The 14,806-nt window shown below is 41.3% G+C and overlaps 1 protein-coding gene across 4 annotated transcripts in view; it reads left to right on the top strand.

The window, feature by feature from the left end:
- The window catches only part of LOC124041206 (muscarinic acetylcholine receptor M3-like), a 129,514-nt gene that overhangs the window by 103,650 nt on the left and 11,058 nt on the right, over nucleotides 1–14,806 (top strand). The window contains exon 1 of one of the 4 annotated variants that reach the window (XM_046358505.1): nucleotides 2,840–2,959. The exons of 1 other annotated variant lie outside the window; for it this stretch is intronic. In XM_046358505.1, the coding sequence (XP_046214461.1) occupies nucleotides 2,928–2,959 (32 nt within the window). In that variant the 5' untranslated portion in view covers nucleotides 2,840–2,927. 2 more of the 4 variants (XM_046358508.1, XM_046358509.1) reach the window with 2 other exon arrangements.

The raw sequence follows: 14,806 nt of genomic DNA, 5'->3' as shown, positions 1-14,806 counted from the left end.
AGGTTATGCCCAGTTCAATCTGTCCCCTCACTGTACCACAGCTGTAGGTTATGCCCAGTTCAATCTGTCCCCTCACTGTACCACAGCTGTAGGTTATGCCCAGTTCAATCTGTCCCCTCACTGTACCACAGCTGTAGCTATGCCCAGTTCAATCTGTCCCCTCTCTGTACCACAGCTGTAGGTTATGCCCAGTTCAATCTGTCCCCTCACTGTACCACAGCTGTAGGTTATGCCCAGTTCAATATGTCCCCTCACTGTACCACAGCTGTAGGTTATGCCCAGTTCAATCTGTCCCCTCACTGTACCACAGCTGTAGGTTATGCCCAGTTCAATCTGTCCCCTCACTGTACCACAGCTGTAGGTTATGCCCAGTTCAATATGTCCCCTCACTGTACCACAGCTGTAGGTTATGCCCAGTTCAATCTGTCCCCTCTCTGTACCACAGCTGTAGGTTATGCCCAGTTCAATATGTCCCCTCTCTGTACCACAGCTGTAGGTTATGCCCAGTTCAATCTGTCCCCTCACTGTACCACAGCTGTAGGTTATGCCCAGTTCAATCTGTCCCCTCTCTGTACCACAGCTGTAGGTTATGCCCAGTTCAATCTGTCCCCTCACTGTACCACAGCTGTAGGTTATGCCCAGTTCAATATGTCCCCTCACTGTACCACAGCTGTAGGTTATGCCCAGTTCAATCTGTCCCCTCACTGTACCACAGCTGTAGGTTATGCCCAGTTCAATCTGTCCCCTCTCTGTACCACAGCTGTAGGTTATGCCCAGTTCAATATGTCCTCTCACTGTACCACAGCTGTAGGTTATGCCCAGTTCAATCTGTCCCCTCTGAACCACAGCTGTAGGTTATGCCCAGTTCAATCTGTCCCCTCTGAACCACAGCTGTAGGTTATGCCCAGTTCAATCTGCCCCCTCACTGTACCACATTCTTTATTTGTTGTCCATTGGCTCCTCAGTACTCCAATAGTATGACTGTCCTCCTTACCTCACTCCTTAAACAACCCGTCAGGACAAGACCGATAAAGAGGGATAGTAGTGTTCTCTCACAGCTTTGTATATACAATGTATCTGGACGTAGCAGGGTTTATCATTTGGGGAGGGTGTTTAGTTTACATTCCCCAACTGCTGTTTCTCTGGGATTTTTATAGTACTGAGGACAACCTTGGTGTCACGCTGTCACTCTTCCTGACTGTCTGGCTGTTATAAATATTAGGTTCCATCTGAGGGATGAGCAATGAGTCTGAAAGCTATTAAGTGTAAAGAACATGGAGGGTAAGGTCACCTTCATAAAGCTGGCCTCAGTAGACACACCAGACATGATCTGCCTAGCTAGGAGATATGGTGATAAAACATATGCATTCTTAATTTGACTTGATTTACCCTATGCTGTTGATTTTGAGCAGCTGTTGAAGTGAATTGGATGATTCTTGATACATTTATGTTGTGCTTTCAGTATTTCAAAAACAGGAGGTGCATATTATGCAGTCCTAGTTATGACCTTGGACATTTTTCATGATAACCTAGCAGATCCTGTGTCCGCAAGAAGTTATGTCACCGAGCAGTCCAAACGAGAATCATATTTCTCAAGGGGACAAAGATCAAGGATGCTCATGATGCCATGAATCTAAAACAGCTTCTTTTACATAGTCATTTCCATCATTTAGGGTGGTTATTGGACAGCCCTGATAGAATAGGGCAGTTGGGTATGAAACGTGTATGACTGGTAACTTTGAAATGGAATCCACTTGAATGTAACATCTTCTTCCATGAGCCATTATGGTGGCCCTTACGGACCCTTGGAGATGGTGTCTATTAGAGTACATTGTGGGCATTACATAAAAAACACAATGACTGAAGTATTTATGGTTTTATCTCTCCTGGGATTCATTGGGTATTGCATCTAGTCCCTCCCAGGAAATGAAAAGAGAAAGACGGAGGAAAAACTCAGAGTAGTAATGTCTGATGTTTGCTCGGTGTTCACTCACTAGTCTCAGCACTGGATTGTTTACCTGACAGATCGATACAGATTGGTGCTTTTTACAGAGGACCCTGACATGATTGACAGGACCTTTCCGATGAACCTGCTCCTCATCCTCAACGGACTTGAGAGGAAACACAGGTTCCTCCCAGTTAGTTCTGGGACAGGTGCAATGGAAGTGCGTCAGATTCTCTCTGAAATGTAAAGGTTGATTTGACATAAGGTGAAGGAACTTTACAACTCAGAACTTCAAAACTCAGAAAGCCTACAGCTATTGTCTCATTTTAATTCCAGAGAAGAGAGGATCAAAACAAGCATCTCATCTGCTTTTTTTACTATAATGCTTGAAATTGAAGGGAGATTGTTGTGACAAGTTGTCGACCTTGAAGTTTTTCATAAACGTTCCTTTTCTAAACTCAGCGAGATGATGATTGTGATATGCATTGTGGAACTTGCTACCCACACCATTGTCACCATTGGCCTGGTCATATTTCTAGCTAAACAACTCACAGCTAATTAACATTTACCTCATTCAGAGTGGCAGTCACAACAAATCATTGAAATATATCACATAAACTATGCAAACAGGGGAGGGGACATTTATGTACTTTTCTGACAGATCCCGGATGTGGGTTTAAAATAAATTCTAAGTACATAAAACACCTAAGGTCAAGTGAATAGGCATGTCTCTTCTTAGATCAGCTGAGTGTTTCAATGACCACTGTAAAGGGGTTACTGATTAACTAAATACCTTGAGCTCTGTTTAGAATAATGTAATCTCGCTAGCACTGTCGCCGCTGTGCACACATCAAGAAAAACATATGCTGGCTGCTCATTGATATCTGTCAGTTCCATGGTAATACAGATTTGATTTGTCAAGTGTTTCCCGGACTCGCTGGTGATGCTGGATTAAATGTGACTTCTACCTCTGTCCGCCCAGATGTTTAGCTTTAGCACTTTGATGTCAGTTGGGTAAGAAACAGAAGGTACAAGGGCAGTATTCATGAAGGTGAATGGGGACATTATTTGAAAGCACTGATGTCATTTAACCTAGTTATGATAATGTGCTACATAGAAATTCCAGTATTTTCTAATAATTTAAATGCCCTCAGGTAAAAAGGCATCATTGTTATTTTTTTAAACTGCAATAATTGCTGAATTGTTTGCCCATTTAAACAAATACCTAGACAGACCTTTGAAGTGATCTGCATACTAAAGAAAAGAGGAACAGGAAGAAAAGAATGATGTTTTCCTGTGTATTTGGTTTCTCTGAGAGACCACTAGCCCTCGCGTTGTTTGCCACCCCAGCAGTTTGGTCCAAAGCAGGGGAAACTAATTGACTTGTTTTAACTCAGATGTTTTTATGTGCCTTTGGGATAGACCTGAGGAGAGAAGTAGAACTTATTATCAGTGACTTTAGAAATAATTTAAAGAAACAGTGTGTGTGTGTGGTGATGAATTAGAGGAATTATGATAGATAAAGAAAATCCAAAACACATGAAGTGTGCAATTATATATATTTTTTTTTGTCTACAAAATTATCACAACTATATCTTATGTTTATTGATTGATGTTATTCAAGCAGCAAAGTAGTGATATTTTCCTAGGTAACCTTATTTTCTCTGAAGATATCCCAAATAACTGGAAGCAATCTGCTGCCTTGGTAATCTGATCAAAGATCCTGGAGGTTGAATCAATTTGCCACAACACCAATTTAACTCTTATCTTGACGATTGTTGTGTTGAAACACTTCTGTCTTTGATTTGGTATGACTATTTTCATCAAAGCAAAAGTCTAATTATAGGGACTCTGAGTAATTGTCGGCCTCATGACCAAAATGTTATTGTTTGTTGCTTATTTTAAGTTGCTGTGTTTATACCAATTACGACCTCCATGCAAGACTTGATATGCCATCATCATGCTTCGTGTCCTCCTGTTTGTGTGAGAAATGATTTGTCACACTTGATTCACTAACATCTTGGAGCTTTCCACGCCCCTGTTGACATTGGAGCTAGATTATAAGATATACAAAGGACTGTTGTTGCCCTCAGTACATCATAGTGTTGGTTCTTGGGCGTGTCCAATATCTGTACAAACACTTCACAAAACAAGCATTTGGAATAAATGAACCCAATACAAATACTGTGGAGTAGAGCTCATCTTAAACACTCATATTTCACAGTCTGCGTGTCCACTAGGAGATCATATCAGTGTGGTCATGGATGACGAATTGGTGCAAGGAACTTTCATTCCAGGCGGAGGTCACTCTGGGACATGGGTGGGGAAGCAGAGAATAACCGTATAATGGCTTTGGTCTTCCCGCCAGGGGATTTAGTGTTTCTCCCACACTCTCCAGACACTTATCAGTACATAATGTATGAGACGGAGATAAACACGGAGAAGTAAAAGAGAAGTCATAATCAGATTTGTATTTTTATTTTGGGAGGAGGTACCAAATGGCTACTGCTCTCGACTCCATGGTGCTGCAGGGATTGCCAAACCGACTGAGCATTTACAGTCTTTTACAGTCTACCATGTTTACCTACTGATCTCGTCATTGAGTAATACACTCACTCTGAAGGCTGTTTAAATACGTTTAAGGGCCACCTTGATCGGTTGTGACGTCTGAAAACATTGACTCAAGAGGGGCTCTTAAGGAGAAAACGGTGCTGTTGATAAAGAGGGAAGCGGTTTAGGGCAGACTTCCAGAGAACCTTCAACCTGTGCCAGACTGCTGGGGGCATACAAGTCATTTATTTTACTAGGGTTGGAGACCAACTTTTACGCTTTTGGATCAACTACCGTGAAGGGAAAAATACACATTGGGTACAGTATGAGGGGTCTGGCGGGCCACTGGCTATGTGGATGTGGTGTTGTAGCCTACAGCAATTCTTAAATGGTATTCAACCCTTAGAAAATTGTCACAGTGGTGAGTGTAACACATATGACACAGTGTTAAATACATAAAGGGTGTTAAAAAGTTATGACTACAAGCTCAACCTGCGAGCTTCCTGGCTAAACTGTATGTTTTTGTAGATGGCGTGAGAGCCGCCTCATTTTACGTACAGTACCTCTGACCAGACACTACGTTACTATAAGCACCAAGATGAAAATACATAGATTTAACACTTACAGAACATGTCTCTGGGTTCTGGTCTGCTGTGTGGTTCTCCTCACACTATGTGGCTATGTATTAGGCTACTACTCATATTGTATATTAGCAGTACCACTGACCCAGTAGAGATGAAGCCTTTTCCCTCTCATCATGGCGCCATGCTGTGGCAACAGTCAAGAGGAGTCATTACTCTCCATCCTCGTAATGTCTTCATAGCAGGACCGTACGGTCTCTATTCCACCACTTATACTCCCCGCACGCCAAGGCACCAACAAACTCGTATTGTTCTGTACGCTAGTAATGAGAGTTGCTAAATGGAAAATGAGCTCAGGCCTTGTTCCTGATGCTAACTAACAAGAGACTCTCTACTGGCTATTCCCCTATCGCTGTCGGGAACAGTGACAGACAGAACACGCAACACTGTGTCTGGCAGCTCTGGCAGGGTAGCAATCGGTAAGCATGGTTAATCTATCACTCGCCTGTCCCCATTGGCATTCAAGGCCCATTAGCTTGTGAGCACCCAATGAAACATACAGTTGTAAAACAACTTGCTGTGCTGTAGGACTGCTAGGCAATTGGATGTGTATACATTTTAACGCTTTTGTTCGGGTTTCAACTGTAGGTTTGGAGAAAGGCGTGAAATAGAATTTTGAAATAAGTCTTTACCCTAGGTGGTAATCTATAAGAAATGTTCTCTCTCACCCACAGACCTTTCTATTTAGCTTCTAATCCTTTGTTTTTAGTGATTTTGTAATGTATGGCCTCTTATGCTGTTTCCTTCAAAGCCTCTTAGTAATCTGTGACTTCTGTGTGAGCTCATGGTGTCACTGCATGCATTCATACTTTATTTGTTTTGAACATTAAATTAAAGAACAGCTACTATAAATAAGATCACACCCGTATCAAAACATCTAAAGAGCACATATTAATATTGTAAGAGGTAAACAAACAAACAAAAGTGAAAGCAGCAGTGTTGACTATGTACTCAAAGTAAGAGAGACGCAAGTAATTCAAGGACACTAAGCTGTCTCGCTCTGTGATTCACAGTAAAATGCAGGGATCCTGCAAGCAAAGTCTCTGCCAATACAGAGATGACTTTCACCTGTTTTTTTCTACTATGAGGCCTTACTGAGTGTCCAAGACATAGTCTGTTACATCTGGACATAATTGTACCTCAGAGTTAGTACTCTTCCCAAGTGGTCCCAAGTGGTTCCTTTGTATACTTGGCATGTGTGAATAGGATTGGAATGCGACAGACCGTCTGGTACACTGCATGCATGCTTGTGTGTGTGCAGGTGGAGGGTATAAACTATTATAAGCTGGGACCTCACGATACGATACTATCACGATACTTAGGGGCCGATGCGATATGTATTGCGATTCTCACAATATGTTTGGAACATCAAATCGCAATAAAGTCACAGTATCGAATCAAAATACATATAGATACATATAGATACAAGTGTATTTTGATTCGATATACAGTGATTTTATTGCGTTTCGATGTTCCAAACATATTGCTCACCATATGTCTACTGCAGAGGGACAAGAGAGACCCATGAGAAAATGAGTTTTGATCAGTCATGGAAATAAAAGTGTTGAAACAAATTAGCTCCCCATTTAAAAAGAAGATGGAGAACAAGCTATGAAGGAAAATACTGGAGTTTTGGTGCAGGTACAGCCAACTAGCGCAAAAATAATATTGCGATTTTGTCAAAACGATACAATACGATATAGATTCTCCCCCCCCCCCCCATCACTACTAGAAGCATACTTTTTGTGTGGCATGGTGACAAAATTGGGGCCATGCTTATTATGAAAAGGTCAACTGAAAATAAGAGATTGATTCATGGGTAGACAGATGTGACCAGCAGGCACCTTTACAGAAGGTAATCATATAGGGCTATATTTGGCTGTTCAGGAGGAAGCAGTGACTGAGATGATACAACAGGATACACCCTGGCCAACTGCAGCCGTGTGTGTGTAGATGAGAAAATGTATCTTAGTTACATTTTACCACTTTAAAGTTTAGGTTCACACTTATTTTAAGCATAACCCTGTTATAACAGCTGACATAACTCATCATAACCTGTCATAACATTGTCATAACACTGTTATGACACTTATTTAGACACGTTGTGACATATTGTGATATTTTATTTCCTCGGTATGACACCTACATAAGAGTGTCAAAACCCACTGAATCTGGTTTGTCCATTCCGTTGAAGATAGTTTATTAAATACTATACATTTAACCCTATAATAGGCCAAGTGATAAAAAGCCTTTATCCATTTTTTTGGTCTAAAAAAAGTAACTGGCTTCAACATGGAAATATTATCCTACACATTGAATTCGCATTTCAAATTGCATTGCATGTCCAAGCCATGGACATTGTCTACCAAATAAGATTAGCCTACCTTTTAGCTGCTGATATGGCCTGTATAGGGACTTTGCCACATACAATAATATTAATAATAATATTTATTCATATTTGGGGGTTGCTTATATTTGTCCTATTTTGTAAATAATTGTAAACGTAAACAAACAGGCAAATATCAGTAACGGATTTAGCTCCACAGCCAACAGAGGAAAGTGGTCAAATAAATTAATCGAATCTGGAGAAAATATATGTAAACAGTTTTGCTGCTCCCAAAGGTGATATATATATTTTTATAAAACATTGGTGATAGGATACTGATTAATTAGGCTACTGTGCACCTCCTCTGGCAAAATGTATGTCATAACCAACTTCCTTACCGTGAAGGCCAACTTTTGGCGGGTCTAAAATATCCGAAGACGAGGCTAAACTTCTCTGCTGTTTTGATCCCTTATCTACCACATTGTGGCAGTGTGAAGCACACCCGTGCACATGCGCAGATACTCCATGTGACTGTGTGAGGGGAAAGTGTTGCGTCACATTCATCTAAATATCTACGTGATGTTTGTTGCAACGTCATCTCGCTGAGTCTACCTTTAGCATCAGCCTAAAATAGATCCCCATACAATAAGTCCTAAAAACAACAACTATTGTAGTCCAATAGCCATCTCTTAACCTTCTGTATGAGCCTTACTCCAGCCAAGTTGCCACGGACTACTCCCTCTGGTCAATCGAGCTATGATAGATGAATTATTTTTGCCAGGACTCTCTGTGTACTCTGCTGTGTTTGAGCGAGGGTGAACAATGGTGCGTGTAGAGGGAGAGATGGGGGAGAGAGATAAAGTATACAGGAAAGCACTTGTAGACATGGTGTCCATCCCGTCACAGAGAAAAGGGGTGGCTGTCCTAGCCCCTAAAGAGGGATCCGTACCTCTCTTTGCACATAAACACAACAAGGTGTTGTTGAGATGAGTTACACTCTCTGTTCAAGGAGGTGATCACTCGTGAGTTTCTCGAGCAAATTCCATGCTCATATTTAAAGAAACCTTTCCCTGTGCTAAGGGGTGTTTACATTGGAGGGAGTGTGTTTTTTCCCCTCCTTCGAGTGCCTGTTCAATAGGCGACTGGCCACACTGCCTTTTAAGGATGGATCGTGATAGTGTATAGTTGGAATTGAAACGTGTATAGAATCTCACGCTTTATTGTGAGAGGGGTATGACTGTACACTTTGAGATAATATCTTAACAAATGATTATCTTTAGTAATTGATAGTGCACAGAGAGCATTTCAGAAATGAGTTAGAACACGCATCAAGAGGTAGGCTATAATCTAGATAGACCATAATATACTTTACACTTAAAAGGGTTATTCGGTTGTCCCCATAGGAGAACTCTTTTTGGTTCCAGATAGAATCTTTTTGGGTTCTATGTAGAACCCTCTGTGGAATGGGTTTTACATGGAACCCATAACTGTTCAACTTGGAACCAAAAGGTTCTACCTGGAACCATCAAGGGTTCTTCAAAGGGTTTTCTTATAGGGACAAAATATTGATTGATATAATTAATAGTTGTTTTTTCCTCCCCTCCATACGTAGATAGCAAGCTTAAAGGGATACTTCGCGATTTGGACAATGAGGACCTTTATCTTCCCCGAGTCAGATTAACTCGTGGATACAATTTTTGTCTCTGTGTGCAGTTTGAAGGAAGTTGCTAACTTGCACTAGCGCAATTGCTAACTATCGTTAGCGCAATGACTGGAAGTATACAGGTATCGGCTAACATGCTATAGAGCCATAGACCTATCAGATACCCATAGACCTATGGCTCGCAAAACTACCTCTAACTTCCTTCATTTTTGATACAGAGACATAAAAATGACATCCATGAGTTCATCTGACTCTGTGGTAGTAGATAAATGATGATCCCTTTAAGGTCTGGTCTAGAAGACTATGTGTGCTGTACTGTCAGAGTGAAGGTCCTAGCCTTGTGTTTGATAGATCCCTGACTGAGCCTGGAGCGGGGGGCTTTGTGGATTCCACCAGACTCTTTAGGGAGGCTGTCAGGAACTGTGAAAATCCCATGATCCTTTGGCAGCTGCTAGAAATGGGACAACATCCTTTTCGTTTTTTTCTTCTCATTGAGCTCATTGTTCCTGTTTAGCCATTTAGCTTTTATCCAAAGTTACAGTCATGTGTGCATACAAATGTTCCTGTTTATAAGTAATGATTTCCAATGTAAGCATTCCAGAGGGAGACATTGTTGTAGTACTTTGAGTCTCTACTAAAGATGCCACAATAAAAAGTCCTTTCCTTACTGCCTATCATAATTTAGGGTCGTGTATGAAATGTTGGCACCTATGGCTAGAAGAAGAGATCTCAGTGACTTTGAAAGAGGGGTCTCAAAGGGAGTTTAAAGGGTGTGTGTGTGTGTGTGTGTGTGTGTGTGTGTGTGTGTGTGTGTGTGTGTGTGTGTGTGTGTGTGTGTGTGTGTGTGTGTGTGTGTGTGTGTGTGTCAGTCACCAGATCTCAACCCAACTGAACACTTATGGGAGATTCCGGAGCGGCGCCTAAGACAGCGTTTTCCACCATCGTGAACAAAACACCCAATTATGGAATTTCTCCACTTACAGACACTTGTAGAATCTATGCCAAGGTGCATTGAAGCTGTTCGGTCTTCTCGTTGTGGCCCAACACCCTATTAAGACACTTTATGTTGGTGTTTCCTTAAAGACCTGCCCTGATGCTAAACTGGAACTGTAGACTTCTGGATTCTCCTAAAATAAACATATTCTGCTTGGGTTTATCACAAGAAACAGCACAGATAAAGTCATACTATCGTATTTTGGGAAAAAGTGTGTTTAGTCTTACGAACTCAAATACCTTTGTATACAGTATGTTTTGAATATATTGTTAATCAGCCAATTTAACAGCTAATCTCAGTGAATGTGTTGACTGTTCCAAGAACGAATATGTTCTATGCTCAAATCGCAATTTCAGTATAATAGACAGTATGTCACGGTTTTCATATGGTGAAGGAGAGTCGGACCAAACTGCAGCGTGTATATTGCGATCCATGTTTAATCAAACAACGTAAACACGAATAAACACAAACACTACAAAACTATAAATGAAACGAAAACAGCCTATACTTGTGTCAACTAACACAGCACAAGGACATCAAGACACTCAGGACAATCACCCACAATACAACCAAAGAATATGGCTGCCTAAATATGGTTCCCAATCAGAGACAACGATAAACACCTGCCTCTGATTGAGAACCACTCCAGACAGCCATAGACTCTCCTAGAACACCCCACTAAGCTACAATCCCACTATCTACACACCACATACAAAAACCCATGTCACACCCTGGCCTGACCAAATACATGAAGAAAAACACCAAATACTACGACCAGGGCGTGACACAGTATTGGATATAAATATGAATTATATCTATTCAGTGAATAAAGTCTAATGATTGAAACATCCAATTTATAAGAAATGTGGGTCATTCCATGGTATTGTGTTTGTTAGACAGGATCAGACTTATTGTTCAATAAAACAGGTTTGATGACTCCACAGCAGACACAGTGACCACAATCTGCTCACAAGATCTCGTTTCACCCTCGAATATATGCCACTTACTGAATTTACTATTCATTTTGGCAGGAAAAAACAATTATGTTGTCTTGTAATTCTACATGCTCCAGTTTGGGTGTGTATCAGTCTGGCCATTGGTTCTGTGTAAAGCCAAGCTCCCATGATCAATGCCATGCTGGTAAATATATATTATGTGCTCCAGAATTCATTGGTAGTTCATTCATTGGGACTGAAGGGATTTTATGAACATAATCCAGTGCACATTTTCTCAGATCACCATTAGTGCTTATTCACACTGGCAGGATTCACACTGCCCACTCAGTTTTGCATTACCATGGCTCACACTTTCTAGACCATCCAGTAATTGGTGTTGTATGTGCATATGTGGGCATGGTATAGTCATGGTTGAAATTCAAGGCAATTTCAATCAAGGTTTATTAAATAAACTGCTATGTACTTTAGTGCAATTGTATGTCCGGTTCATGGTTTAAAATGGTGCCATAATTCCTCTCTGCAGTACACTGTAACAGTGTTCCCCTTATATTCATTTAGCAAAAAATATTATGCATTTGTATTATATATATATATATATATATATATATGTGTGTATTTCTGCCAAGATGCGCTAGTCATTGGATAGTCGTTGGCCACTGACTGGAAGGATGGGAACAGCTAGAAAAGGGGCTGCTGTAAATCACCCATGCACGCAGGTGTTATGCATTGGTGGTGCGAGGTGAATCCCCCCCAAAGTGATTTATTCATTATCATATCTCTTTTATTTTTTTCCTATTTCTGCAGGTTTCTTTTACTGTGTTGATGAAATGGTCCAGATTTGTCCATTCGGCCGTCAAGATGGATTCCTGGCTTTTGACATACAGTATGGGATTGATGTGTCTCACCATGCAGTGATAAATGCTTCAAAATGTCAAAGAACAGGTCGTGTAAGGACGGGGAAAACGAGTATCGATCACCTATGTCTCCAAAAAGACCTGGAGTCAGTTTTTATAAAGCAGCTCGAAGCTAGGCCTATGTATTTAAAGTGGCAATCTCCAATTGGTACATCAATTTTGGACATTAAAATAATACCCATTGTTTATTGAAGATTATAAACTTTGTGGTTTGAGCCCTGAATGCTGATTGGTTGACAGCCATGGTATATCAGACCGTATACCACGAATATGACAAAACATTTATTTGAACTGCTCTAATTACATTGGTAACCAGTTTATAATAGCAATAAGGCACCTCTGGGGTTTCAGGTATATGGCCAATATACCATGGCTAAGGGCTGTGTCCAGGCACTCAGCTTTACATCGTGCCTAAGAACAGCCCTTAGCCATAGTATATTGGCCATATACCACACCTCCTTGGGCCTTATTGCTTAAATATAACTTACAAATGCCTCATGAGCTTAGTTCAACTGTTGTTCTCCAACAGAACCCCAAAACAGAAGCTTGTTTTACTCCACACTGTATAGCGTCAAAAAATTGTAAAACTATCATTTTGATCTCATGGATGGTCAGATCTTGTATCCATAGCTCTGTATATGAATTTGACAGTGGTTACATTTCTCCAGTCCCATCCCTCAGCTATTCACCAAAAACAGTGGTGGGGTGTGCAGACCTGCATATTGCCCCTTTAATGAGTCAAAAATAGCCATCCTGCTTGAGCACTTCACCACAGCTGAGATATAGCAGAATTCTAACTGACCATGAGAGAAAACAAGGTAATTGTTTGGCTCTAGTGCTTGTCTGCCAAATGCTCGATAAAGTACATTTCAGTGGAAAATACTGTATTCTCCTCTCCCCAGCTATTTTGTTGAGTAAAGATTTGTTGTGCGACAGAGACACGACAATGTTTCTCATCACTGTTATTGAGTGTCCCTGTGTTGAATCGCACTTTATTCAAATTTTGGAATGTGGGGTCCTGTATCTCTGACCCCATGGGGTAATTCTTTGGTGTGGTGGTTGTCACGTGTCAGGTTAAACTAGGAGTAACCTGGTATTCTGGCATTTTGGCTTACTCCCTCTGGACTTAGAATAACCACATCCTGTGGGCCTGGTACAGTAGCCCCAGGGAGTCATAATCCTCTCTCTCTCTCTCTCTTTCTCTCTCTCTCTCTTTAATGAGAAGTTGACGATGAAAGCACATTTCCTTATGTTCAATCAGTAATCCTTACAGAGACGCATTTTCGCTTTCAGGTATTTTGTCAATTTTAAGATGTTTAGCCCTCATTAGTGACACCTTTATATTCAGTGGAATTTAGTTCATAAAGAATTCTGTGCGTTGTGAAGGCTTTCTTTGTTTTTTTATCATAAAGAGGAGGATCTTGGTGTGTGTGTGAATGAGAGAGTGTGTGTGACGTGAGTGTGTGGGTGTAAGAGTGGGGGGCAGGTATGGTTTCTTTTCAAATCTGTTTCAATGTAGGCCCACTGGGCACAAACATCTATTTTACGTTGGTTCAATGTAATTTTTTTGAAATGATGAAACAATGTTGATTCAACCAGTGTGAGCCCAGTGGGTGCCTAAATTTGTGTGTGTGTGTATGTGTATGTGTGTTTCTGAACATGTTACTCTTCTTTCCCTTGCCACAGATGGCTGAGTGCAGCTTGGGGCACATGGGGTAAAGCAGCAGTGCATTGTGGGGTGGTGGGGGTACTGTCAGGGCACAGGTGTGAGGCATCAAACGAGGTGCTCTAGGGGGATGTGGCTGAGGGTGGCAGGTGTGCCCACTGGTGCCAGGTCAACTCTGGTGTCCCACACCTAGTCTGGCCCAGGGTAGCAGCTGAGGCCAACAAAGCCTTCAACAGAAACATCAGATAAGGTTATATACAGAATTTAACAAACTCAAACTGAGATTTAGAATTGTAATGGGTACCATTTTAGTATGGCATGAAAATAGTTTATATTTAAACATGTGAACTATTTCCATCACTCACCCAGAAAATATAATTGGACCATTTCTTAATGAAATTGCATTCATCAGGTTGTCTGCCTGCCAAAGGAAGAACTCTCCTCAATGGTTTCATATCCAGTGGGCCATCACAGCAGCAGAATCCAATAACTAATTAGCAACATCCTGGGGAAAACAAACCGCTCTCTGAGCTTTCAGACAGCGAGACAGGGAGATTAAGAGCCAAAGAACTGGGAGTGGGAATGCTCCCTCCATCCGTTTTCCCCTCTTCAAGCCCGTACTTGGTTTGCCCAAGAGATCCAGATGTAGACATTGTTGTGTGAGTGTTAGCACATAATGTGATGGAGTGCAGAGTGCTCTAGCTAGCTTATAACTTCATTCTCACTCGGATTCAGTCCTTGGCGTTGTGTTCTGTGGCGTTGTTAGCCTCTTCTCTGCTCTTCTCCTCTCTCCCCTCCAGCACACTTGTCTCAGCTCACTTTCTTTCCAAAAATGACAGCAGGCAAAACGTTTGTTGTAGTCAACTTTAGTTTGGAGGCTGGAGGCTCCATTTTGCTCTAAATATAGTAAGATGGCGCCGGAGAGAATGGCTGCCGTTTCATGGGCTCTTAACCTACCATGCTATTTTGTTAGTTTTTTTGCATTTAAAAAATATATTTTGTATATAATGTTGCTGCTACTGTCTCTAATGACCGAAAAGAGCTTCTGGAAATCAGAACAGTGATTTCTCACCTTGAACTGGACGAAGAATTTCTCTTTAATGAGTCGGACGAGAGGGATTTACTCCAGACACCCGAACATGCCCTCATCT

Source organism: Oncorhynchus gorbuscha, linkage group LG08 (assembly GCF_021184085.1).
Source record: "Oncorhynchus gorbuscha isolate QuinsamMale2020 ecotype Even-year linkage group LG08, OgorEven_v1.0, whole genome shotgun sequence".
Lineage (NCBI taxonomy): Eukaryota > Metazoa > Chordata > Actinopteri > Salmoniformes > Salmonidae > Oncorhynchus > Oncorhynchus gorbuscha.
This window is presented reverse-complemented; position numbering and strand designations above follow the sequence as displayed.